The 17804-nt window shown below is 46.6% G+C and overlaps 5 protein-coding genes across 5 annotated transcripts; 3 read left to right on the top strand and 2 right to left on the bottom strand.

Moving 5' to 3' along the window:
- Window positions 1–1260: 1260 nt before the first annotated feature.
- Window positions 1261–2885, top strand: N7471_000232 (putative UDP-galactose transporter; the record flags this gene model as incomplete). Its single annotated transcript, XM_057272953.1, has 4 exons — window positions 1261–1329; window positions 1406–1435; window positions 1512–2492; window positions 2589–2885. The coding sequence occupies 4 exons, from the start codon at window positions 1261–1263 to the stop codon at window positions 2883–2885; spliced, it is 1377 nt and encodes a 458-aa protein (XP_057141132.1).
- Window positions 2886–3356: 471 nt separating this feature from the next.
- Window positions 3357–8468, top strand: N7471_000233 (uncharacterized protein; the record flags this gene model as incomplete). Its single annotated transcript, XM_057272954.1, has 10 exons — window positions 3357–3579; window positions 3626–3760; window positions 3825–4821; window positions 4924–5105; window positions 5153–5841; window positions 5903–6478; window positions 6530–6681; window positions 6735–6832; window positions 6920–7433; window positions 7481–8468. 10 exons carry the CDS (start codon window positions 3357–3359, stop codon window positions 8466–8468), a joined length of 4554 nt encoding a protein of 1517 aa, XP_057141133.1.
- Window positions 8469–10183: 1715 nt separating this feature from the next.
- Window positions 10184–10894, bottom strand: N7471_000234 (uncharacterized protein; the record flags this gene model as incomplete). Its single annotated transcript, XM_057272955.1, has 2 exons — window positions 10184–10773; window positions 10825–10894. 2 exons carry the CDS (start codon window positions 10892–10894, stop codon window positions 10184–10186), a joined length of 660 nt encoding a protein of 219 aa, XP_057141134.1.
- A 2905-nt stretch (window positions 10895–13799) lies between these two features.
- Window positions 13800–14872, bottom strand: N7471_000235 (ankyrin repeat domain-containing protein; the record flags this gene model as incomplete). Its single annotated transcript, XM_057272956.1, has 4 exons — window positions 13800–14132; window positions 14315–14511; window positions 14580–14648; window positions 14719–14872. The coding sequence occupies 4 exons, from the start codon at window positions 14870–14872 to the stop codon at window positions 13800–13802; spliced, it is 753 nt and encodes a 250-aa protein (XP_057141135.1).
- Window positions 14873–16403: 1531 nt separating this feature from the next.
- On the top strand, window positions 16404–17566 carry N7471_000236 (oxidase ustYa family protein; the record flags this gene model as incomplete). Its single annotated transcript, XM_057272957.1, has 7 exons — window positions 16404–16629; window positions 16682–16804; window positions 16853–16948; window positions 17007–17032; window positions 17090–17165; window positions 17249–17455; window positions 17517–17566. The coding sequence occupies 7 exons, from the start codon at window positions 16404–16406 to the stop codon at window positions 17564–17566; spliced, it is 804 nt and encodes a 267-aa protein (XP_057141136.1).
- Window positions 17567–17804: the final 238 nt, after the last annotated feature.

A 17804-nucleotide genomic window follows, 5' to 3' on the forward strand; every position in this document is an offset into this window, starting at 1 on the left:
TTGTTTATTTCTTCTCACTATTGTTTCATTACTTTTTGAATTAGCGTTCACACGCGGGCTTCTATACCTGCTATCATGTTTTACTAGGGTGGTTTTCGTACCTTTCTTACGATTTCATTATTTCAGGCTCACGACTGTTGACATTCATATTCTCAATGATCATCAATTCATCAACCCAACCTGTGCAATATTCTTGTCCGATTCTCCACCTAGTTTCTGCCCCAAAATAGCGGCCTAGCATAGCCTGAGTCGGATATCGCGGTGCATAGTGATCACTAGGGACTTTGGTCCTATCGGCTTTTATGATTCACCGCTCATATTTCTTAGAGGTAATCTCTAACTCGATAGAGTGCTTGAATTGTTATATCAACCTCCTATCGAGAAGTTTACCTTTACTAATTTACTGACTTATATGGAAACAAAATAGTCCGACCTCTATACTTGACGATATAAGACTTGGAGAATCTGAACATCTTGTCTTTTATAAATTTTCTATAAATATTTGTTTAGTTTCTTTTTGGATGTCTTTTAAGTTGTCTTTTAAGATTTCTATAAATGAGGGTTTAGAATAATAGAGAAATAGACACTATTGACGAATGACGACATGCGAGGAATAACAATGGGGGCTGTGGATGGGCTGGTGGAGAGGCCCTTTGCTCGACGTCATCGATCACAACACCTCTCCAGGTTAAGGGGCTGGCCAAAATCGAGTCCAAAACAGTGCAAATATGATATGAGATTCCCAAAAACAAGGTACTTGTATATTTGTACACACCATTTACCTATTGCAGAGACTTCCAAGGTTGAACGCTGGCTTGTGACTCTACAGCGATCCACACCCTGACCGCCGACCTTCTCGTCTATAACCCCAGATTATTGCTTCCTGAGCACTCTACCATCCTCCGTTCCTTTTCTCCTTTAAGTTCTTTTTTAAGTTCTTTGAAGTACCCTCCTTCATACAGTGGAGTCAGCCGACGCCCATCCTCTCCTTCGCCTCCCAGCCACCCACATCGCCTGCGATCGCCCTCGGGAAACCCTATCGAGACCTAAAAGGGAAGATCTCCAGAACAACCCACACCCCTGGTTCGCGAATTGGGACTTTGCAGTTTGCTCTACATCGTACCACACTTTTCTTGTCGCTCCCTCTACTGAGCCCATTTACCACATTCACCGGACTAGGGATTGCACTTGGTGCCCCTTTCGCGGATACGTTATCCACTGTTTAGAGGGAACACGCGACCTACTACATAGTACTTCGTTATGGGAGATCGCGCCCAACGCCAGCCGTCTGGCCTGCGAGCTGCGGCCAATATTGCGCCATGGATTTTGGTATGAGCTTGTTGGGCATTACACGGCCTTTGCGGTCTTGGGGACTGTTCGCTGACTTGCCTTGGTTTCTTTCTAGTTGACTGCGGAGTCGACTGCGTTTGTGTTGGTAAGTCATTCTGCGCAACGTGGAAATTCTTGTGATAGGAATAGGATGGGATGCTAATTGTATTTTTACACTGCAGCTAGCTCATTATTCTCGAGTCATGCCCCCCGCCGGTGGTAAACGCTACCTGACCTCTACGGCGGTCTTCCTAGTCGAAGTGGTCAAGCTGGCCATCTCCCTCACAATGGCGCTCTATGACGTCTCAAAAACCGCACCACCCTCCATGCCCGCCACCTCCCTCTTTTTCTCCCTCACAAGCGCCGTGTTCTCGGGCGACAGCTGGAAACTCGCTATCCCTGCCGGGCTCGACGTCTTGTCCAACTCCCTTCTGTACATTGCGCTCTCGAATCTACGAGCTGCGTCGTTCCAGATTACATTCCAGCTAAAGTTCCTCACCACTGCGGTCTTTGGTCTGATGCTCCTGAAACGGAGCATCCCTCCCCGCAAGTGGGGCCTGCTTTTACTTCTCATTGTGGGCGTGGCGTTGGTGCAAATCCCCGATGCTAGCCCCGAGCAGATGCTGCAGGATGATCATGCTAGTCACCATTTCCCTCGATCATTGGAGGAGTGGAGGGCTGTCAAGCAAGGTGCTGGTTCTGGGAGCAGTTTGCAAAAGCGGTCTGCAACATACGAAGGTATCGAAGAGGATATTCTGACCGCTGACCCACACTTGAACACCGCAATTGGTCTCCTTGCGACCATCGGAGCGTCTTTGGCTTCTGGACTTGCGGGTATTTATTTCGAGAAAGTCCTAAAGGATAGCGCGAACCATATCTCGCTGTGGGTCCGCAATGTGCAATTAGCTGTCTACTCCATTTTCCCGGCTCTCTTCATTGGAATTGTCTTCCGGGATGGCGAAAAAATCGCTGAAGATGGCTTCTTCCAGGGCTACAATTGGGCGGTGTGGTCTACCATAATCATCCAGGCCTTGGGTGGTATCGTTTCTGCATTCTACGTCAGCCACGCGCAGAAGGATGCAAGGAGTTTGGCCACAACTGCCAACATAATTTTGAGCATTGTTGGAAGCATCTGGCTATTTGACTTTGAGGTTACTGCAAGCGTACGTCCCTTGCCCTTTTAACACTTCCTAGCATCTATTCCAGCTCCCCGCCCCCCGACATGAACATTCCGAACAAGACTGACTGGGACATTATAGTTCTTCCTGGGCTCGGCTGCAGTCCTGGTAGCAACCCACTACTATGGAAACCCCACCTTCAACCCTGCCATGGGTGCCTCGCGTCCGCCTCCAATCCGCGTCGACGCGTACGAAAAGGACCCCGCAGGTCCCGAGGGCTCCCCCGTGGCGCCTCCCAACGACTTTTCTATCAAACTTCCAACCTCACCCTTTCTCTCTGATGGCATTTCGTCATCCCGTCCCACCTCACCAGTACCAGGCCATACTAGAGTAAGCTCTAGCCGGAATGCAAGCGCGAGCTATTTCGATGAGAAATGATTGCTGTAACTCGCTATGCACATTGATATTGGCCTACGTGATGAGATGCTTCTTTACGGGAAATGATTTTGGATACCTGATAGATGCGGATGTAAGTGCGGTCTTGAAGAAAGCCGCCCACCGCGACCCTTTTTACTATTATTGATGCCGCTCCTAATTTGGAGCTAGCTACTCTTCGATGTCCAAATTTGCATGTCCTCTTACTGTGAAGATATTTGCCGGTGTTGGCTCATGTATGCCTATATACGAAGCAATGAAACACTTTGATATACCCCACCATACTTGACAATTCCTATTCTTGCTGGTTTTGAAAAGGCACCGCTACAGTATATTCATATATCACAAAGGTATGGGGTGGTCCAGTCCACGTGCTGTCACGTTATCGGGATCATGGACCTTGGAACAAGACACTTTGCAATCCATCACTGCAACTCCCACATTCAATCCCAATCATTAAGAGCGCATCTCAAAATGCGAAGAAACAATCAGACCACCAATCTTAAACCCTTTCAATTGCCCTCTCAGAGGCGCACAAATGCCTCCTCCCCGTCCAAGAGTAGTAGAACAGGTATCATCGACCAGAGACTCATCGAAGGTTCCCATCAGCTGCAACACAGCAGCCCATCTCCCAGAAAGCCCTTCAATGGCCTGGCATCATCAGCTCATGATGAGGACCCTCAATTGGATGCTTTTGGTAAGTCTGCCGGCTTATCATCATGGCGGGTGCTGATGGAAACTAGACCTCGAGCTCCTAGCCTCAGAGGATAGAGAGGAGGCAATTCAAGATTCAGGAATTGGAATTCCTATATCTACGCCACTTCAGGCGTCTCGTCAGCCTGGTCTACAGCCAGCACAATTCTCTCGGTTCTTCCAACGTGAGTTGTTTGTATATGAGTGCTGGTGTTTCTGTCTTGTTGGTTTGGCATTGACAAGTAGTAGCAAGCTCGAACATCGCTTCTTCTCGGAATGCGTCCAGCTCGTCGGACCCTGTACTAGGGCCTCCCTCGAGTCCGCTGGCTTCGTTCCTGCAGAAAAAGGATGGAATGCGGATGGGTCAGCGCGGCCAAGAGACAAATCGTTGTCCATACCGTGATGAGACCAGTCAGTCTTCACCGCAGGAACCGATAGGTCAGCTGAGCCCCGAGGCTTTGACTGGCAATAGACAACGTCTATTCAGTAACATCCCGCCCTCTGTGCGGGGAATCGTCCTCGTATCAGTAAATGACCTACCGGAAAACTACCGCTCGATGTTTCCGTTTCCTCTTTTTAATGCAATTCAATCAAAATCCTTCCAGTCCGTTTATAATAGCAATGAAAATATCGTCCTGTCCGCACCAACCGGCAGCGGCAAGACAGTGGTGATGGAATTGGCCATCTGCAGACTCTTGAACACCCTCAAAGACCAACGCTTTAAAGTCGTCTATCAAGCACCTACAAAGTCCCTCTGCAGCGAGCGCTTCCGAGACTGGCACTCCAAGTTCTCCAGCCTGAATCTCAAGTGCGCAGAACTGACTGGAGACACGGACCACATGCAACTGCGCAACGTCCAAAGCAGCCAGATAATCATCACAACGCCCGAGAAGTGGGATAGCATGACTCGGAAATGGAAAGATCATATGAAGTTAATGCAGCTTGTGAAGCTCTTTCTCATTGACGAGGTGCACATTCTGAAGGAGACGCGTGGAGCTACGCTTGAGGCTGTGGTTTCTCGGATGAAGAATATCGGATCGAATGTGCGATTCGTGGCGCTGAGTGCTACTGTTCCTAACTCCGAGGATATTGCTACTTGGCTTGGGAAGGATGCGACAAACCAGCATGTTCCTGCGCATCGGGAGCATTTCGGCGAGGAGTTTCGTCCTGTCGAGTTGAAGAAGGTTGTCTATGGGTATGCGTCTAGTTTGAATGACTTTGCATTTGATAAAGTCTGCGGTTCAAAGTATGTGGCCTTTTTTTTGAAGTCTTGTTGGATCCTTTTCTGTTTCTATCTCTTCCTTCTTTCTGAGTTACTCGTTTGGTATACTGACTGGAGCTTGAAAAGGTTACCCGAAGTGATCGGAATGCATTCATGCCAGAAGCCCATCTTGATATTCTGTTGCACACGGAACTCATCGCTCGCGACGGCGAAAGAATTGGCTCGGCTTTTTACATTGACGAATCCACCCGCCAGGCTTTGGAAAGAACCCAAGAAGCGTCTCGAAGCTCATAACGAGGATCTCAAGAGTAAGAATCTGAGCTCTTTTCTAGACTCACATGCTAATTAGAAGTAGCAACACTTCCTGCTGGTGTAGCATTTCACCACGCCGGTTTGGGCCCGGCTGATCGCCACACTGTTGAGACAGGCTTCAGAGAAGGGCACATTAACGTCATATGCTGCACATCTACACTTGCAGTTGGAATAAACCTGCCTTGCCACCTCGTCATAATCAAAAACACTGTCAGTTGGCAAGATGGAGGCTGCAAGGAGTATTCAGATTTGGAGATGATGCAGATGCTCGGCCGCGCGGGCCGACCTCAATTTGACAACAGTGCGACAGCAGTCATACTGACCAGGAAGGAACGTGTAACTCACTACGAGCGACTGGCTCAGGGGTCTGAGAGTCTGGAGAGCTGCTTGCATTTGAACTTGATTGATCACCTCAACGCTGAGATTGGCCTGGGCAATATCTCGGACGTCGAATCGGCTGTCAAATGGCTTGCTGGTACATTCTTGTTTGTGAGACTTCGTCGAAATCCGACGCACTACAAGCTCAAAGAAGGTGCAAACAAGGAAGACGAGGACGAATTGCTTCGCCAGATATGTGAGAAGGATATCGATCTCCTTCGGAAATGTGGTTTGGTCGAAGCTGAGAGCCTTTGTTCAACCCAGTTCGGCGAAGCTATGGCTCGGTACTACGTCCAGTTCGAGACCATGAAAGTGCTATTGTCGCTGAAGTCAAAAGCAACCTTGTCTGAAACTGTGAGTCTGTTCTTCTTAGATTGCTGAAATAAAAGAACCTCAACTGACATTACTATTCCAGCTTAACGTGATCGCACAAGCCGATGAATTCCGCGAGATCCGCCTCAAAGCCGGCGAGAAATCACTCTACCGAGAGATAAACCGTGACCCAGGCATTCGTTTCCCCATCAAGGTCGACCTGGCTCTCCCAGCACACAAGATCTCACTACTCCTCCAATCCGAACTAGGGGCAATCGAGTATCCCGATAATGAGCAACTCCAAAAGCTCAAATTCACATTCCAGCAAGACAAGAGTTTAGTCTTTGCACATGTCAACCGACTAATCCGCTGTCTGATCGACTGTCAAATCGCCCGCGGCGACTCAATCACGATCCGCAGTGCTCTTGAACTCGCCCGGAGCTTCGGAGCAAAGGTCTGGGACCACTCGCCTCTCCAAATGAAGCAGATCGAGCAAGTGGGAGTTGTCGCAGTTCGGAAGTTGGCTGCGGCTGGGATTACCAGTATTGAAGGGCTGGAATGTGCGGAGGCTCATCAGATTGAGATGGTTCTTAGCAAGAATCCGCCTTTCGGGTCAAAATTGCTTTCGAGATTGAAGGAGTTCCCCAAACTGCGGGTTTCTGTAAAGATACTTGCAAAGGTTTGCAATTTGTTATGATAGTAAATATTATTTTGCTAACGTGCGATACAGGACGTGAAAATCAATCGTGTCAATCTCCGCTTCAAGGTTGAAGTCGCGTTCATGAACGACAAGATCCCGACGTACTTCCAACGTCGGCCTGTTTACGTGTGTTGCTTGATAGAGAGGTCCGATGGCCATATGATCGATTTTAGACGCATGAGGTGAGATTTTCATCCAGTTATTTCGTTATAGGCAAATGCTGATGCCCTTCCAGTGCAAACAAGCTCCAAGAGAAATTGGAATTTGGACTCACCGCGGACTTGACGAGTGCGGACCATGTCATTGTGTGTCATGTTATGTGCGATGAAATCGGTAAGACTTTTGAACGTGAAGAAAAGCGACACTTCCTTCTGCTTTTGTCTTTGTGCATCACCTATATTCATACTGACAATTTTCCAGCGGGGACAGCGAGAAAAGCTGAGCTCGGGCCTAACCTGCCAACTCACCTCTTTGCTGCTATGCGAGATAAGAATGCCAATGCTCAAAATACTGAAACCTCGAACCTACCATCTCGTCAACCCAAGGGGAATTTGAATTCCAAGGATGCAGAGAAACCGAAGACCAACACATCTCGAACCCACGAACGAGATACGACTGGTATCAAGACCAAGCCTCGGCGGGACGCGGACAATTTTGATGGCGATGACCTGCAACTCGATGATTTCCTCGTTGCGAATGAACGCCGCGGCAAAGCGAAGGAATCTACAAAGCCACAACCTCAACAGTTTGACGACATATATTGGTTCTCGATTGATTCAACGCCACCGAGTCCAGCCAAGGGAGTGCCGAAGGTCGCAAATTCACGAGAAGATGACTGGGCGGTGGATATGGACAAGCCAGAAGACGAGTACGAACCAGTCCGGCTTGCGAATGGCAAATGGGCTTGCAACCACAAATGCAAAGACAAAACAAGGTTTGAGAGAATCATTGCTTTCTTTATTGCTAAGCTAATAATTCCAGCTGCAAACATTTCTGCTGCCGCGAGGGTTTGGAAAAGCCCGCGAAGCCACCAAAGCGGACCATCCCCGGGACTCAAAAGGAAGCCGGTTTCAATCAACTCACTATCTCCGCCAGTATCACGAAAGCACCTCCAACCACTAACTTGAGTTCGCAAAACCAAGTGGCCAAACAACGCGTCACGGGGCCTAAGAATGACGATCATGTTTCAAAGGCGAAGAAGATGTCGACTTCACAAGCTGGACAGAAGAAGATATGTCGAGAAAGGTCTGTCCTTTCAGAGAAGGACAAGAACATTCCCTCGTATAAGAGAAAGCGGGAAAAGAGTCCTTCAAACCCCCTCTCCAGTGATTATGGCGATGAAAACTTTGATGATCTACCGTCGCCATCGCGTCTTCTCAGGAACAGGGGATCAGGGGTTGCAACGTCGGTTTCTCCAGTGGTGGATGACCAGGCGAAGAGCAATATCACAGATGTTCCGATCATTGAGACGAAGCCTACAGACCCCTCGTCCTCGCCCTCTGCTTCACGGCCCGATCTCCCTCGAAAAGACCAAATTAAGCGATCAACTCCCAAGCCCCAACACGAGATAATTGAGATCCCAGATGACACACCACCAGACTCAACGGAGTTGCCAATGACAGTAAACAAGAAGTCTTCAGTCAAGCAGAGCACATCGCCACTCACAACAAGATCAGAAAAACCCCCCAACCTGAAACGGAAGGCGAGCCAAGACGAAACTCAAACGGAAGAACACAAAAAGCGGGTGAAGGAAAGCCCCTTTGTTTCCGCTTTACAGGTTCACGCTTCAAACACTTTGAACGATGAACAACCACTGAGACCTGAGCATCCTACGTCTCCTGTTTCTCCTGCGTCTCCTGTCGCTGCTGTTTCTCCTGTGTTCGGCGGTCGAATGGATTTGACTGCAGCATGGCACGACGATGGCATTGATCTGCTTGATGAGTTCAAGGATATTATTAAATTTATTTAAACGCTCGAGAATTGCTGGTAGAGTGGTAGGATTTTTGTTTTTTTGTTTTGTTTTTTTCACGCATCTCCAGGATTTCGTTTGCGTGGCGGTAGGTATGGTGCTGGTGCTGGATTACTGCGAACTGGTGCAAGTTGCGACTTGTCTTACTTCTATATACAATACTGGGGGCCATGCTATATTGGCATTTAGAATTCTCAGCTTGAAATATTCCTGAAAGAATTCCGTTGCTTTGATATTCTCCGATGTCTCACTCCAAGTATGACTCCAAAACACTGGGCACATTGGACCATTGTTGACTTCAGACATCCATCCCAATGATCTCAAGTTCCCTTTGTCCTCAAATTTATTCTTGATTATGTGGTAGCTATGGGTGACCGGCCCGTGCCTGAGAAGACACTGGCGGAGATGTGGGAGTTTCTTTTCGATGTCGATTGCATCATGTATCACGCTTCTTGATCCTTTTTGCTTTACTTCCCTCCGTTGATGCATTTTAGACCACCCGTGAGCAACAGGATTCGAATCCGTGCCCCCTAGATTTCAGAAAAATAGGCCCCACTCTGCCGGCAAAAAAAAAAAAAAAGAATTGGCCCGAACCCGGGATTGAACCGGGGACCTCGCGCATTAATGCTTTGGGTGAACCCCTGGAGATACTGTTAGTAATTGAAAGATGAATTGACCTCAGTAGGGAGTGCTTACTAAGCGCGAATCATACCGCTAGACCATCCGGGCAATTGATGAAAGAAGACAGTTATCTAGAATTCAAAAACACCTCACCCCATTCATATGCCTCTAGTGTCTCAGAAGACTGGACTCAACCCTTAATGAACGGATACTAATTTGACGGATTTATAGAGACCCCTAGGGCCAAATCTTCCAATATCTGCTCTTAAATTGGAATTACGAATGACGAACGTGAAAAATAGGCAAAATTCCAGTATCAATGTCTTGTTCCATATGGCCTTCTGACCTCTCTACTTAATCTATAATTCCCATTATCTAACCCGTGGTTGGCCTGTGGTTGGCCCGTATACCATCCAGTAGGTCTTCCAATGTTGTTCTTGATATTAGGGACATTGTATTTAAGACAACAATACGGTGTCATTTTCTGGTTGTCGTAACCCTCGCGGCAGATATAGCGAACACTGGAAGTCCGTATTATGCCGGGCTAATAAATGTCCTATTGGAGTCCTATGCTAATTTCTAGTGGGCATCAAGGTTCTTGAATGGGCTCACCTCACTCTCTCTTGATCATCAAAACCAGGATACGTTTCTAAATACCAATCTTCACCTAATGCCTAAGATATATATATCTTACATTACGGCTTAGAGCCTGGCTATGAATGTCGAGATATAGAATAGAGCACATACCACCGCCTAGCTCTATATATTGCACAATAGGTTAAGCTCAATATAGCAGCCCTCGTCGTCTATCCGAGGACTAATAGAAAATCACTGAGCTAAATCAGAAAATTAATATCCCATTGAACCTACAACATACATGGCAAGGCTACAGATCACAAAGATAGAACTCTTAGGTAAATGGCCTCGGCTTTATACTATCAATACTGATAGAGACTAAAAGATATTTGGCGCAAATTGGAACGCAGAGTAAAAGCTCCACTTTCAGGTTTCTCTAGGATGTTAGAAAGACGCAGAACCTTCATTCCTCAGTGTCATGGTGACCTAGGCCACCTTATACGCCCACATCAGTCGCCTTACTCATTCTCGTATTTGCTGAAGATCTTGTAGCCACCAAGGGCACCTTCAGTGTCGGCCTCGGAGCGCTTCTCTTTCTCTTCGTAGCTGCTGAAGATCTTGTAACCACCCAGGGCACCTTCAGTGTCGGCCTCGGAGCGCTTCTCTTTCGCTTCATCGTAGCTGCTGAAGATCTTGTAGCCGCCTAGGGCACCCTCGGTGTCGGCCTCGGAGCGCTTCTCTTTCTCTTCGTAGCTGCTAAAGATCTTGTAACCACCTAGGGCACCTTCAGTGTCGGCCTCGGAGCGCTTCTCTTTCGCTTCATCGTAGCTGCTGAAGATCTTGTAACCACCTAGGGCACCTTCAGTGTCGGCCTCGGAGCGCTTCTCTTTCGCTTGCTCGTAGCTGCTGAAGATCTTGTAGCCGCCCAGGGCACCCTCGGTGTCGGCCTCGGAGCGCTTCTCTTTCTCTTCGTAGCTGCTGAAGATCTTGTAGCCACCTAGGGCACCTTCAGTGTCGGCCTCGGAGCGCTTCTCTTTCGCTTGCTCGTAGCTGCTAAAGATCTTGTAGCCACCCAGGGCACCCTCGGTGTCGGCCTCGGAGCGTTTCACTGAAATGGCATTAGAGGAGTGAATCATTAGTAAGATGCCAGGATATTTACCAGGAGCTGCAGTAACTAGGCCTTCCGCCGCAAGGCAGCCGACGACAAGAACCATAGCCTTGAGATGCATTTTGATTGACGTGAACAGATCGACAAACTTGTAGATTGGAGGTGTGCTTGGTTATGATAAAAGACGAATCACAGTTTACACGCCTTGGACAAGTTAAATATATACATGAGGTTTTGAGCCTTCGTTAGGGCTTACTATGAATGATCATCCTCCGTAGAAGCGATAAATATTATCATCGTGTCTCCCTCGAGTAGAACTACAGGTATGCACGAGTGTTGGCGCAAGGTAATATGACAGTGCATTATTGTGTTTATTTTGCTGACGCTGATAATCCCGCCTTAAGCTCCACTAGCCTGACAATGCATAAGAGGAAGTCTGAGTCTGGAAAATTGAATGCACTAGGCCGAGCCTTCGGTACTGTTACAAGGACTTGTCGAAGTAAAATCCATTTTTTTTTGGCAATTTCATGACGAAAATAGCTAGGCTGTACAGCTAAAAACTGGAGGCTTGGCCATCCGCACTTTTGCAAAGACCTTTATCGAGTGAGTATCTATCTATGTACAAGGTTGATTTCCTCTACCACTTCTTGGCGTACTTTTCCCGTATTAGTGCTTCCCTCTTGCCGCTTTTTACTCACTGAGTAACTCTGGGCACGCCCCTTGGCCTTAGTTACCATAATTATTGAACTTGTTCACTGAGCATCACCTGATAATTACATAAGCCGGATGACTCCTCACCAAGCGTCACCCGTGGACCTGAGCAGTCCACTCGTGTAATTTATTGTTACAATAACAGTGCCAAGCGCCCAATACACCTGCCGGGTATTGGTGCGCCCCAGCAGATGCAAGATTTTCACCAGATGCAAAATCTAGAAATTAGGTATCTTTTGTATGACTTACCTATACAAAAGGTACTTAGTCACCCCGTAGGCATAACATACATCATCAACAGATACGCCCGGTTCCTAGGTTGTTCTCTATAACAACAAAACCTCTGCAACCATGGAGCCAGAACCAGCCTCCCGCTAGCCGTCCCGAAGTATACTAATCCTAAATCTGTAAAATTAGTAAATGAGCTCCTATAGTGGACATTGTAGGATAGTCTATAAAAGCTAGACTTACACTATGTAATTTGGATCCTAATTGTTTTTGAGCCAGACTTGATTGACTCTCTAGACTACCTTCCAAGGTGTTGTGGAGGACGGGAACAGAACAAGATCGATATCCTATAACAAGTATCAATTGCAAGTAATACCCGTATAGTCAAATTGCCTCGCCTTGTATCGAAGACCTCTTTCCTTTTTATCTTCATATGCCGGTATGAAAGCTCCAATTCTCGCTCCAGGGAAGAGATATAATTGGACAGCCAGCAAATAATGACTTTAAGCAATCCCGGTATAAAGCGGTGATGATCAGTCTACCACAGAGATGAGACTATTCTAATAATATCTTCCTAGTAAAACTGTGGGTTAGGGATTCAATCTTCTCGATGATTTCATCCGCTATTAAAGATTTTTGGATCCACTGTTATACGTTTAGCGCTCCTACCCTAGAACGAAAAGAGGTATTGATCTAGACTCACGCTAAAGATTTCTGTCCGATCCTCCAGTGCGACGCTTATTTGCAGTTTCTCTTCGAGGCCACTAAAGAGTCGCTCTACAGATGACATAACCGATTTCATCACTAGTCGCCCATTTTTACTGAGTCGTCCTCAGGTAGAATGAATGTACTAACGGATAAACTCCTTGATAAGCTGGTGATCTGGAGCTTTAGAGTCTACACCATTTCTGTAGCCTCTTATTCCGTTTTGTTTAAGGAAGCTGGAAGCGGGTTAGTTTTATTTTTCCAACTATGATTCTACGTATCATAGTTACAAGGAACCTTACTCCTTCTAAAGTTCTGCATATTACAGGTATATCCTCTTAGTTTTGGGTAATCTCTTGTCTTTATCTCGGATAGCATTTTCGTCTATATACGCTCCGAAAACGTATTCGCTTTTTTCTAATCGTCTACGGCGTTTCTCTTTAGCGACATTGTCTTGGTAAGTAAAGAAGGGTTTCCTACCTATGATTAAGCTATTGCCGAGAGAAACGATAAGATAGAACTGGAAACCCTAAGTAATAAAGGAGAAGGTGAAGACAAAATCTTTTAGGTGGTATAGCGATAGGATAGACCTCTAATTTGTATCTGAGCTTTTAGTACGGGCAACCCTAGATAGATAATTAACTATTCTCCTACCACACCACCTAACATGTAAGCCCGTGCCTTCCTTTTTTACGTCATCTCATTTTAACAAGTAATATACGGGGTGGGGGTGAAATTAGAGGATGGAGCAATTTTAGAAATGGGCATGGTCAGGGCCATCAAAAAGCACCTTATAAATAAACTGCATTATGGGGGCCGAGTGCTCTTTTGGGATTGACTGAGCGTGACTGAGTGCACAATAGATGCCTTTGACAAATCTCCGAGTAATCAAACACACTCACTGAGTGCCCACTAAGTGTGATTGGCTGCCTCGCGTAATTATATTGAGCAGCTCACTGAGCTTGAGCCTGGACTGAGATTTACTCAGTGAGTCTGACTCTGAGCGCCCTCATAAAAGCGGCGGCAGCCAAGATAGGCAGAGAAAATACACTATGTAGAGGTTCCTAGGTATGTTGTACGAGATTCCGTTTTCTTTTGTCATCGGGTCCTTCAATAAATGCTGACCATGCATATGATACATCTTAGGATATGTTCGTTTGGCGACACCGCACGGGAGACGCGGGTCTACTACATGCAATGTAATCAATGACTCCGCTGTTTAGTTATTAACGGTGGTTCCAATGCATTCCACTATGCAGTTGGTACTTCTCTTAAGCTTGCTGTCTACTCTAAACATTTTAATCATGATCATTATATCAGAAGCGTGCTCAACACCTGAAGTTCTCAATTATGGAATTTCGCAAGAGGGCTTATCAGCGCACTCAGATTCTTGCTTCTATATCCGCACCACCGTCCAGTAATAATTGAGCCACTTCGTGATGGCCAGCCATGGCAGCTAAGTGTAATGCCGTCGAGCCACATTTATCTTGCATATTAATAACATATCTGTCATTACTGAGACTCTGTACCATCTCAAGATCACCCAACTCGGCTGCGAGATGCAACGGCGTTTTCCCGAGAGTATTGACCGACCTTCGGTCTGCACCTCGACCCAAAAGTAGACGAACAATAGATAGCTGCCCATAAGCGACAGCTTGATGTAACGGAGTATTTCCTTTCTCAAGAGGTTTCGTGGGCAAATTTTGGAATTCAGACTAGAGATTGAGACTCAGTTAGAACATCAGTGTCTAAAGCAGCCTTGATATGAGACCGATTATTTGAAGATGGTGATTGGAGGGGACTGGTTTGAGATTATGTAGCTGAGACTTTGTAGATGCACCATAGAAGGTAAAGATAGCTCGACCAGCAATTGAGTCTTGTAAATCTCGAATCGTACCTCTTGACAGGAGCCCCGACCCGAGGAGGCCAACCAAGAATCCTGTCGCCTTTGATCATGCTCCAAGAAATTCCCGACCATTTGAGTGACTGAGAAATCCGTCACCATTATGGGACTTTCAAGTCCTTGTGCGTTGCCTCCGTTGCCATGGGTATTCTCTATTGAGCCCGGGGGCACAGTGGAAAGAACATTTGTGACTGAATAGGCATCAAAAGTGAGCATCTTAGGATTCGCATAGTGGTGTCGTGACTAGATACAAGCATACCTTGTTCTTGTACTTGTTCTATGGAAGGTTCAGCGTTTCTTGATAGCATCGACCCTTTTGATCTTTGTCCTGCAACAGGGGTCCAAGATGACAGTTAGAATTTCAACCCAAAACGCCAGGGTATAAGTCTACCACTCACGATGCTTACGCTGGTATAAGCGATTTTGCTTCTTCCGACGACTTTCTTGTCCGTCTTCTAGATCGAGAAACAAAGGGTTCACGTGGTTATTAACACTCGCCAAAGTGTGGCCATTTTGTACATGGCTGAAACTGTTGTCGACGGATTGAAACATGTTGTTAAAAGGCTGTATACTAATCCATCAGACGCAACGCGGGAAAATGATCAAAGCATCACTCCATTACTCTAAGATCGTCGTTAAAACTGCGGAGTACTTATTCTTTAATTTGACATCTCATTCCCGAGTCTTACCTAGGTACCTTATTTAAATAGGCCATCGGTTAGAGTTACGTGAGCCGCCTTATCGGGTTAATCCCCACCTGGATCTGGTAGCCTTAATGTGAGGATGATGATCACCCAGATTTCTACTATAGCCCCACACTAGTTATTATTGGCTAATTTTGGTATGTAAAAGAAGATGCAGTTTTTCCGGGCCCAACCTCATCTACACAACGTCTGCCTTGGACGTGTAATGGGACTGGCAACTCGAATTCAAGATGGCATACGTGAGATGGCCAGGCAACCACAGTCAATGGTAAGCTCGTCTCGCCAGAGCGTAAGTTAGGCGGATCTTGCTCTATATTTGGAGAACACAACGACAGGGGTATTTTGACAGGATGAAACGATTACATTGCGCATGCCGGTTCACCGTCGGAGCACCGAACCCCTCGCGCAGTGGCGTTGAAAGAGGGGAGAGTAGGGTGATCATCTTCTAAGATTCCGATCAAAGTCCAATCCTTATGAAGGTAATCAGAAGGACGGCCGATTTATGTACGAACATCCATTGATAGTTAACTAGTTAGTTATCTGTTTTGTGGCCTGATGGATCAGGCACCCGCGGTGACAGCACCTGTTTGCTAGCTAGTACAACATAGTTAGATCCTGATTCTCCTCTCTCTCTCCTGTCTCCCATCCATCCCATTTTGATAGGAATCACACGTAGTCTTTCTCTATCGAGATCTTCAGTGGCGATCCCTAGAATATTTGGGGGCCGGGTGATGTCGACATGTGCCAATAGGGCCTTTGGGGGCTATTTTAAGGTAGCACTTCAAGGTAGGACTGGAGGATGACTGACAGTCCTCGGCAGCGCCAGGTGCAGGGTTGTAAATAATCGTGCCAAGCCCACCCACACCTACACACCCGGTGTTGGTAGGGCTTGGCACGATTGGTGAAGCGGTTCTTGGCAGGATTAGTGAAGCGGTTCTTGGCACGGGACTCGACCGAATTGGGACTAGTGCAGGGAAGGGGTGTTTACAGCTGTTTTCCGGCCTGTGACATCTGCTTCTGATTAGTGAGATTCCGTTTAGAAAAGACGTAAAAAGCAACATCCTAGGCACCATCGCACTACTCCTTATTGGGAACTGCAAGGTGTGATGGGCTATTCTCAAAGTGGGAATCCCGGTGCTTATACAGATGCGGGGCAGATATGGAATGCATGATTTTGATACCTCTTACTATGTAGGTATCTAGGTATGTATGTCAAGTGCTGACTATGCATTGGCCAATCACGCATCTGGGCCTTTCGGCCGTAAAATCTTCGAATTATCTTTGGATTTCGTCAGACTACTGTCCAAGTGCCGGTCATAGTTAAAGAGGCGGGATGGAATTTTATTTGGGATGCACATAGCTCGGTACAATTAGGTACTATGTCGCTAGATATTGACGACCCAGAGGCTTCACTGATCAAAACGGAGGCTTTGAGCCAGTCCGACAGAACTAATAGAAGGCAAGGGCTGCAACGAATTTTCCAAAGTCGGTCTTTTTGCTTGAATTGCATTTTCACATTCTTTAATCTATTCTTCTTTGCATGTCTCCTAAAGGGTACCTCATATTCGGCTCCAAGCTCAGAATGCGAGCCTTCATTGATATACTGTGAGTTTGGGCTGAGAGCATTACTTTCTTGTTTATTGACCGATTTGACTAGCACCCGCAAGAGATGCTGTACAGCCAGAGAAGAAGGTCATCCACGTGGAATTAGAGGCTGAAAATGAATACAACGGAAAGCCAAATCCATCCAATGATGCCGCATGGACAAGATTATTCAAAAGTAAGTCTCAAGCGAATCTCAACGAATACAGCACTGATCAGAAACTAGATGCAAACATACGGCTTAAACCACATGAGCTTGAAAAAACAAAGAGAACCTCAATCGAGCTGGCAGATGGCTCAGGCGATTTCTACGGAACGCTTGGTAAGTTGATCAGCGCTTCATATTGGTGGTCCTATGTATTGACGATGGCCACGAGCAGATATCTACCACCAGCTACACTGTGTGGTAAGTACTGTGCAGATAAGTACCATTCAGCATATTTTTGGCTAACTCCTTGAATAGAAGTATATTCGGGAGTACATTCACTCAGAATACTATAACCTCAAACCTACACCAGTGTCAAACATAGATCATGTTGGTGAGTATCATCTGGGCGGGCAGTTCTCCGTGAATATCCAATACTGAACCTTTGCGTAATCTAACTTTGAAAAAATTCGGAAGATCACTGCATTGACATGCTACGCCAAGTCATTATGTGCCGAGGAGACATTGCGTTGACAACTTACAAGTGGATTCCTGACTACAGTCTTCCATGGCCCGACTTTGGATTGGCTCATGAATGTAGAAACTGGGAAAGCATCGATCAATGGGCCAGTGAGCGAGCGATTGACGTAAATGATTACAGTTTGATTGTGCATCCTGAACTAGGTAAGAAGTTGACACCCCAACTGTGCGTTGAAAGAGAGACTGACCCGAAATTCCCTCCAAGGCCCATCTTTTCTGGAGGCTGATTGGAACAGAACAAAGAATGGTACCTAGAGGTCTTTTGGACAAGAGGAAGGTACATATGTGAAACAGATATTAGGATGGGAAGATTCAGGTATCGACGAGTAAATAATTGGCTACGCGAGATATCAGTGCATACACCGCAAACAATATCCACAGACATCCAAAAGTTTTCAATAGGCACGTTGAAGCTAGAGCTTGTGTGCCGTTAGTGGAAATTGGGTCTAGTCGAGTGATACATCCCAGGCTAAATAAAGATGACGAATGAACG

This window comes from Penicillium samsonianum (assembly GCF_028829775.1).
Source record: "Penicillium samsonianum strain IBT 33392 chromosome Unknown utg000001l_segment0_segment0, whole genome shotgun sequence".
Classification (NCBI taxonomy): domain Eukaryota; kingdom Fungi; phylum Ascomycota; class Eurotiomycetes; order Eurotiales; family Aspergillaceae; genus Penicillium; species Penicillium samsonianum.